Source organism: Arachis ipaensis, chromosome B10, assembly GCF_000816755.2.
Source record: "Arachis ipaensis cultivar K30076 chromosome B10, Araip1.1, whole genome shotgun sequence".
In the NCBI taxonomy this organism is placed as follows: Eukaryota; Viridiplantae; Streptophyta; class Magnoliopsida; order Fabales; family Fabaceae; genus Arachis; species Arachis ipaensis.
Genome location: NC_029794.2, coordinates 132096979 through 132106665, shown reverse-complemented (window position 1 = coordinate 132106665; position 9687 = coordinate 132096979). Strand labels below are relative to the sequence as shown.

General features: G+C 34.7%; 1 protein-coding gene across 1 annotated transcript; it reads right to left on the bottom strand.

Moving 5' to 3' along the window:
* Positions 6361–7755, bottom strand: LOC107623063 (ribulose bisphosphate carboxylase small chain 1, chloroplastic). Its single transcript, XM_016325202.2, has 3 exons — positions 7410–7755; positions 6928–7062; positions 6361–6787 (listed from the first exon to the last, which is right to left on the bottom strand). Exons 1-3 carry the CDS (start codon positions 7587–7589, stop codon positions 6557–6559), a joined length of 546 nt encoding a protein of 181 aa, XP_016180688.1. The 5' UTR covers positions 7590–7755; the 3' UTR covers positions 6361–6556.

Sequence of the window (9687 nt, the reverse complement as noted above, 5' to 3'; positions counted from 1 at the left end):
AGAAAACAAACAGGTTCCTAACTTTTAAGACGAGAACATTTTCGTCCCTCAAGATTGGAAAACATATTTCGATCCCTCACGTTTTAAAACGGCCGACAATTATACCCCTCGTCTATTTTGGGCAAAAAAGGCATCGGAGCCAGCTGACATGGAAGGGTAGAGAATGACATGCCCGTTACACTTGCTGAAGTGGATTGGGACAAATTATTAATGGACAAATTCGTCCCTTAAGGCCAAAAGGACGCCGTTCTTCCGATGAATTCAATATTTCGACACTCTTCTTCTCCGTCGCGTCACCCTTCTTAAGGCCTGCAAGACTATTCATCACCTCTACCAAGTCCACGCTTCCATCATCCAACGAGTTCTAGAGCAAGATCACCTCATCATCTCCCGCTTCATTTTCCTTTCCGCCTCCTTTGCCGCCACTGCTTCATATTACACCTCCGTCTTTGACCGCGTCCTTGGTCCTTTCCCTTTTTTCTGGAACTCCCTCATCGGAGCCCACACCAAAGGAAGTTACTTTTTCGACGCCCTCTCTGCTTTTATTCGCATGAAGGCACATGGATCTCTTCCCAATAAGTACACTTACTCTTCTGTGATTAAGGCCTATCCAAGCATGTGCAGATACTGCGAAAGAAAATTGCTCCATGGCTCGTTGTTGAGGTGTGGGGGTTGAAGGTGATATGTTTGTCGGAACCTGTTTGGTTGATATGTATGAAAAATGTGGAAAGATTGGTGACGCTCGCAAGGTGTTTGATGGAATGTCTGAGAAGAATGTAGTTTCATAGACGGCTATGGTGGTTGGCTATGTGAAGGTTGGGGATATGGTGGAGGCAAAGAGGCTGTTTGATGAAATGCCTCAGAGGAATGTAGCATCATGGAATGCGATGATATGAGATTTTGTGTAGGTGGGGGATTTGGGCAAAGCTAGGGTAGTGCTTGATGCTATGCCGGAAAAGAGTGTTGCTTCTTTCACGATCATAATTGATGGCTATGCAAAGGCTGGTGACATGGCTACCTCAAGGTTCTTGTTCGACCAAGCTCCGAAAAAGGATATTGGTTAGCTTGATGTCGGCTTCTTCTCAGTTGGTTGTCTTATATGTATGTGCCATGTCGGATATACCACTTCAACCAGACCAAGAAGATGACGGCAAATTAACAATTTGTGTATTTAGTGGTCCCAATTTAGTGTGTTTATGTGTATATTTTAAGGTCAATTTCAAACATTTGGATGATGTTTTTGATATATCGAATGATCTCCAACATTTGTGCTCCTAGAAAATAGTGACTTAATTCTTGGAATGCAATTTTTTATGGTATTGCACAGGTGATACATACACGCATAAGGTTGCTGCTTCTCTTGAAAAAGCCTTTCAGGTATTACTGTATGTGTTAGGATTAGAATTAGTTTAAAACTCTCAAATTTAGGCCTTCATTTTAGTGCTAGTATTTATATATATAGTCTTACATAAATATGGTTAGGGAAGAAGTATTCTGTTCCTGCATTGCAGGGATTTGAGCATGTGTATAGTGACATTGTGAGTGGGGTTATAGATGTCAATGAATTAGGGTTCTTAGTTAAGCATATGGAAGGTATGGTGAGGAAGATGGATAAGTATGTTAGTAACACTAAGAATTTATATAGTGAAATGGAGGTACTAATATCCGATCCAAGCCCGAACTGATTTCAGAATTGAAATTCCCTCTCTCCTGCTTAACCAAAAGCAACGTTCTTCTTCCTTCTAATCAAGTCACATCAAGATTTCAGAAAAAGCAAGAAAGAGAAAGAGAAGAAAAGCTTCTTCCATAAGCCATTAACCAAAGAAGCAAGAGAGAGAGAGTTGAAGCTTGAAGCACAGAAGCTAAAACAGAAATCCCAAGCTAAATCAAGCTTAAGAAAGGTAATCCATATCATCTTGCATGCATCAGATCTTCACCCTTTCTTCCCTACTCTCTGCTCTATCCGAAAATGGCTTTGAAGGGAAAGTTATTTTCTGCCCCATTCTGCTGTGTATCTACGGACTTAATCAAAACTTGGGGACCAAGTTGCATCTCTATGGTTCAGATTTGGTTGACCATTGGAAAACAATTCCGGTTACTTCTTCATGGCTTTCGGTCAAGTTGAAAAGTCAGAAGCAAAGGTTCCTCTTTGATATTAAACAAGAAAAAGTAAGCTTGTGGGTTGGTGAAGCTCAAGGCTCAAGGTGTTGACCTTGAATAAAGAACCAAGGAACATGCATGAAGATAAAAAGGAGCTTGATGTTCTTTCAGAAGCAAGGAGAGAAAACCAGTGAATAGAGGTTATTGTTCTGAGAGAGCTCTTTGAAGAAGTTCAACTAACTGGACAGTGTAACCTAATCAAAGGTGCATTCCGCCAGTATGAAGAACTGAATCAGAGGCTTGCTAATCTGGTTTTTCGCATAGCAAAGAGGCTGTTGATGAAGTCAATCTCCTTCATGTTTTACTGATTGTAATGTACTTTTCTAAGCTTATCTTTCTGTAATTTCTTGAGAGAAAAGGCATTGTGAGAAAGCTTGAGAAAAAGCCATGAGTGGAAAAAGGTTGAGAGATACACTTGAGAGAAAAGCCTAGAGTTATTTTCTGATTTCTTTAGGTTGGTTAAGTGACTTGTATCTTGTACCTGAAAGGTATCCCTTTCTTAGTTGGGTTAGCACTAAGAGGTATACTTAAGTATTAGCATAGCCAATGTCAAGTTAGGTTAGAACTTGAGTGAGAAAAGATTGGGTCAATCCTGTGTTATTGGTGTATGTGATACTGTTGACTATAGTGAAATTCTTCCATAGTTGTGGAGGAGACTGGATGTAGGTTGCATAGTACAAGGCAACCGAACCAGGATACTTGCTGGTGTTAGTTCTTCTTCTCTCTGCTGTGTTCTGTTTTCTGACATTCATGAGACAAAAATAAATTGTCTCATAAATTTCCGCTGTTGAGTTCAAACAGAATCAGATTTGCTAATTTGTTTTAAAAGGGTAATAACTGCAACTAAAAAGGAAGGCATAGATTCAACCCCCCTTCTCTAAGCCTACCACAACCTTCAGGAGGTTTTGAATCAATAGGAGCAAGCTATGAACAAGTTTCAGAATAATCAAAATGAGGAGAGTGGGAGGGTCTTTGAGCAGAAACTCGCATGGCAGAGGCAAGATGTTAAGCATCAAGGACTAATTTGTCCATTAAAAATTTGTTCTCCATCCATATCAGCAACTAAAACGGACACTTAACAGTCTACCCTTCCAGGTCAGCATATTCCGTTGCCGTTTTGAAGCCCAACTCAAGGAAGGGATCTAATTGTCACGCGTTTTAAAACGTGAGGAATCGAAATGTATTTTCCAATCTTGAGAGACGAAAATGTCATCATTTTAAAAGATTAGGGACCTATTTGTCTTTTACTTTAAAAATAAAATAAATGTTAAAAATAAGTTAAATAATAATATTTATATATAAATATATGCTATCTGATTTTAGTAATTAATTTTAGTATATGTATATAATTTTGGTGATACAATTAATACAATTAGAATTAGTTCTTTACTTCTTTTAGATTAATTAGCTTTAGTTTTGATAAGATTTTGCTTTTCCAATTTCTATTTTGTTTTTATAACTTTTGCACTATTATATTTTTTATTTTGCTTGAAATGAATGTACTATTAATTTTCCTACGATCTTCACCACAAGAATGCTCGATCAATATAGCGATGAAAGCAAAGTGCATCATCATGTGAGTCCTTCGAAATTTCCCATTTTAATATCAAGATTACATGCTGTCTCATACGGCACTACTCCATCAATCGTATTATGTCAATGTTTCATAAACATATATGATGTGGTATTGGTAAAGGAGGTGAAACTTATTGTTATCTGTTTCTTTATCTTAAGTTAGCATTGTCCACAAGTGTAGCTATCTAAAGGTCCTGGTCCAATTACGATATTAATGCAATATAAGTTATTTTTATTCACAACTTTTATTATTGTTTATTTATTTATTTAATTTGATCTGAGATATTCAAAACATCGGACCCATGATTAATAATAATAGAATAAATCTTTATATTTAAGTCATAACACTAATCAAGTTTAACAAAATATTTTAAATTTATGCACACATTCATTGTTGTTGCTTCTTTTTCTCTTCCTCCTCTTTCTTCTCAATTTTTGTTATCATCATCACTAACAACACCAATATTTTGCTAATATTTTTATTGGTACTGATTTTTTCTTGTGTCATTATTAAATAATTTCGTTTCATTTCTTAGTTTATTTGAAATTCATTTGGATCTAGAAATGAATTCAATGTGTTTTTATTGATGATTGAGTTTTTTTTACTGCTTGCTTAAATCTGAACTAATTTTAGTTCATTTGTGAATTAATTGAGGTTCACTTGATGCTGCGGTTAAGTATTGACCAATTTTTTTATTCTTTAAGAAATTTAGGTTAATTTCTTAATTTAATTTAGGTTTATTTAGTTTCGTCTCACTTAAATTTGCTGAACTTGTTTATGTGTGATTGTTTAGTTAGTTTTTGTTCAAATCTAAACTAATTTCGGTTCATCTATGAATTAACTGAGGTTCATTTGATGCTGCTATTAAGTATTGACTAAATTTTTTATTTCTTAAGAAATTTCACTTCATTTCTTGATTTAATTTAGGTTCATTTAGTTTTGTTTCGCTTGAATTTGCTGAACTTGTTTATGTGTGGTTGTTTACTTAGTTTTTGTTCAAATTTGAACTAATTTCAGTTCATTTGTGAATTAACTGAGGTTTACTTGATGTTGCAGTTAAGTATTTATTCCTTAAAAAATTTCGATTCATTTTTTAATTTAATTTAAGTTCATTTAGTTTTGTTTCACTTGAATTTTTTCTTCTTATTTTTCGCTTTGTCTTCTTTTTTTCATCTTTTTTTTTCTTCACATTTTCCTTCTTATTTCATTTTCTCAAAATTCTTCTTGATTTACTCTCTTAAAAAGAATAAAACCAAGAAAAAAGAACGCAAAAAGAAGGAAAAGGAACACGAAGAAGAATGAAAGAAAAATGCGAAGTAAGAGGAAAAACACGAAGAAGTAGAAGAAGAAATAGGAAGAGGAGAAAAACGCAAAATATTTATGTATATGCTTCACTAATAAAATTGATTTTTGTTGAATTTAAACCAATTTAATTGGAATTAATTGCCAAAAAGACTTGGATATATAGCCGCTCATAATAATAATAATTAGTTAGTACATAAGAAAAATTGTACTAGCTATTATCTAATAATGCCATCTCATTGCTGTAGAATAATACCCTACTTTGTTAATGAAAAATAAAAATAAAATATTCTTCAAATAATCATAGATAATGCTTTGATATTTTTTAATCTTTTAATGAAAAAACATTTCAAATCAAAATTTTTAGTGTAAACTTGTCAGAAATGTAAAATCATTATGTAAACCATATGTGGCCCGAAAAACTTATTGCATGTAACACTCATTTGTGTTTTAAGAATAATGTTTAATTTTTTCCCTGAAAGATTCTTGAGAAATTGTCCCATCAAGGATATGCAAATTGAAGATTGTTAAAGCATTTCTAGTTGCTCCAATAGATTATATACAGTATCTTGAGATTGAGATACCAAGAATTAAGCAACTCATATTAATTGTTTTATTTTTTTTTGGAAGATCAGCTGGCAACATTATATTCTTCCATTGCGATTCATATTTTGAAACAATTTGCTTTCAGAATCATCATTTTACTGGAGGGAGGGGACCAAAGAATATGAACTGTACTTATTATATACATCAATTTTTCCTTTGTGTGATCCATCACTTATCTAGCAATAACATTATCTGACTTCAATTCAGTGTAGATTTCATTTTCGACAACAAAGGATCCTTGTAACTAAATTATCTAAATATAATAATCACTTTTATTATTAAAAAAATTGAAATTTGAGGTACATTTAGATGAACGTCCTTAGATGATAACTTAATTAAATTTGTCAAATCATTTGACAACGAAATTAAATCTGTTAAATTATTTGACAACCGTCAATTATCAATTTCGCTTGAAGTTAATGAAAAAGTATAGATAGACAAGAAGAATATTAAACAATGTAAATAATGAATATACCAGATGTTCGAGGAATGCTAGGGGCCAGTAACTTTTGTGATTTGTAACCATCAAATAGCCATCAATGATGGTTTTAATGGTGTGAACTTTCATCCAATGACTCACTTTACTGGTTATTCCTATTTATAATTAAATAAGTGAAGTATTTTTTAATTTTATTGAGCCAATTCTAGAGTCCATTGTTCATACTATTCACAAAAGTTATTGTCTACATAACAAATCCAATATAATAGCAGCCGAATTTTCACAAAAGATAATAGTTTATTATTCAACAGTTCTCATCCTTTTATATGGTAATCCGAAAACAGAAACCAAAAATACTTAGGATGAAATCGCACAAAAGCGAAAAATAAAGAACAAGTAAAAAAAAGGCTGTTACAATGGTTTGAGTACACACAAAAGAGAAGTCTACGAATGATTCGTTGGTTTTATAAGATTTAGTAGCCCTCGGGCTTGTAAGCGATGAAGCTGATGCACTGCACTTGGCGAACGTTGTCGAAACCGATGATACGGACGAATGCCTTGGGGTATGCAGCCTTAGCCTCCTGAAGTTCCTTGATGACCTGACCTGAGTCGGTGCATCCAAACATGGGAAGCTTCCACATTGTCCAGTACCTTCCGTCATAGTATCCCGGTGACCTGTGGTTCTCACGGTATGGAAATCCGTACTGCACACAACAGTTTGTTAGTAGGTTACCAAACAACAAATAGCCGTTCAAATATGTAACTAACCACCAACACGCAACATTCGTGTTAGTTAGTTAGTTAGTTTACAAGAAAGAGCCGTTAAAATATGTAACTAACTGACCCCGACTTCGAATTCCAAGCACGGAACCCATCCCTTCCTTAGAAGGTAGTCTACTTCCTTTCTCAATTGCTCTTCGTTCAGGTCTGGCAAGTATGAAAGAGTCTCGAACTTCTTCTTCCCAAGTGGTGGCCATACCTGATACAATCATTCTTCCAGTAGTGTTAGATACTAACACATTTTGTGATTTATAACTATTAATTAGTCATTATTAATATTTTTAATGATGTAAAATTATATCTAATAATATAGGGTTAAACACTTTTTTTTTTCTACCAAAGATAGAAAACTCGAACCCGCAACCTCTTAATCGCAACCTCTTAATTTGAGTACGAAAAGACTATATCATTTAAATTATAACTCATTAGCTAAGCACTCTTTTTCTTAATAGTTAAATGTTGACTAGATTTAATAAAAGTGATGAGCTCTGAGACTTTCTATTAATATTCATTGCAAGTGGTTGTTATGTTATGATATGTTGTTACCTGCATGCATTGGACTCTTCCACCGTTGTTAGCGACGGAGGTGATGTCGTTGGTCTTTCTGGTGACCGGGAAGCCACCCAAGGATTTCAGGCCACTGAATGGAGCCACCATGTTAGCCTGTGCCGGTGAGGCACGGTTAACCGCGGTGAAAGCAGGGGCGGAGATCATGGAGGAAGCCATGTTTTCCTCTTTTGTTTTTCTAACTTGCTTGAAATGAAAAGCTGCCTCTCTAACTCTGTTTATATAATGGTACAGTGGGATGGATTGAAATCCAATGGCCTCAAGTAGAAGGGATTGGTTGGTGGAGAATTTGAGCCATTGGATTGGGTGAGTGATAGCATTATGGGATATTAGCCACACGAGAGTGGAAAAAATTTGAATGCTAGCCTTATCGTTAGCAACCACTGTGGGAGTGCCACGTGGAGGAAGAGACCATAATCTTATCCTTTTTATTTCCTGGAAGAACGTAAATGTGTGATAGCAGTGGAATTGATATTTTTTCTCTTTTCTTTTGTTTGAGTCATTTCCACACAAGCTTGAAGCTGTAGCCCCATTCCATGTTTGGCCTCAAGCATAATTGATCAACTGTGAATATGTGACCACCATTTCTCATGTATGGGTTTGCTTATCGCCTTTTGTCCCTTTGCTATATGTAACGGTGTAATTTGAAAGGGGAAGACTTTCGTAATTTTTAGGTAAATTTTTGTATATTATTTTATTATTTTAATTTAGATATTTGAATAGATCTTATTAATTAATTCTATAATAAAATTAATATTTATACACTAAAATAGGAGGTAACTAGCTACAGCTTCACCAGGACTATTTGGAAGGGGTTGGTTCCGCCTAGAGTGGAGCTGTTTGTTTGGTTTGTTCTAATAGGAAGAGTGAATACAAAGGACAGGTTGAGCCGGTTTGGAATCATCAGTCAAGCTGATGTTACTTGTGTTCTTTGTAATAACGAGGTGGAAGATGTACATCACTTGTTTCTAGGATGTGTATTTGCTTGGCAGGTGTGGAGCGCTTGGATCTTAGCTTTTGGCCCACGATGGACTTATCCGGGATCAATGAAAGAACACTTTATTAGTTGGACAGAGGAACCGAGGAGGATGAAAGAGCGTAATCACCGGTTGAGGTGCTTCTCCGCGATCGTCTGGAACTTATAGTTGGAAAGGAATAGACGAATTTTTAAGCAAACAAGCAAAGGAGTTAAAGAAATTATCAACATGTCTTCAAATAGTGCTAACGAGTGGAGCGGTGGGGATCCCTTTAGTTGTTGATGGCTATGACGGAGATGACATGGAGACGAATTTAGTTTGGTTATCGTTTTTACTTTTTAGGTTTGTTTAATTTGAGAATTGGGTGACTTTGGTGCTCCACTGCTATTGTGTTGAGCTATTTGCTTTCAAAAAAAAAAACCTACTGGGCTGGGTCTCTTCCTCACTGGCTGCTACACACCTTCACTCTGGTTCTGAGTTTTTTTATGAAAACTTAATAAAGAATACTATAAAACTATGATTTATGAAGCGTATGTTGGGCTGGCTTTCGTGTTTTTATTGGATTTGCTCTTTTTCACAAAAGAAATAAAAAATCCAAGAGTATAATATGGCCCGTTCTGTCTATCTGGTTTTTATCCAATTTTCTAGTTAGAGTTAGGGTTCTTGAACCACACTCTGATACTGAAAGTGCTATCTATCTATGATGTTACAAATTAAAATCCCTAATCTCTGACTCTGACCCCCCCAAAAAAATAAAAAAAATCCAATTTTCTACTTCCGGTTTGTAAATTGGGTGGTTTTATTGAAGGCTGAACCGAATTTAATATCGGTTGTTGGACCGGTTTCTTGATGGTTCAGCAAAAAAAAAGTTGAATTATGAATAATTAAAAAATATTAAATAATAATTTAATTAAATATATTAAATTATTTAATATTTTTTAATTATAAATTTTATGTAAAGATATTTCTACACCAATATTCATATGTTGAAATTAGTGAATTTGGTGACATTTCATGGCATAGGGTATGGAGTATGGGGCCTTATGGAAATTTCATTGGATTGGAATACAAAAGAAACTTTACCGTACCAGTCTAAAGAATCCGAAATTCTGAATATGGTACCAATAGAGTTGGCAATGGTAGGGTAGCTTCGGGTTTGGACTCTACTCTAATTCTATGTGTGGGTTAAAAATTTTATTAAAATTATATTGTATTCTATTTACGGGTTGAAAATTTCTCAACTATAATTCTACCTATACCCTAAAATTTTAAACCATATC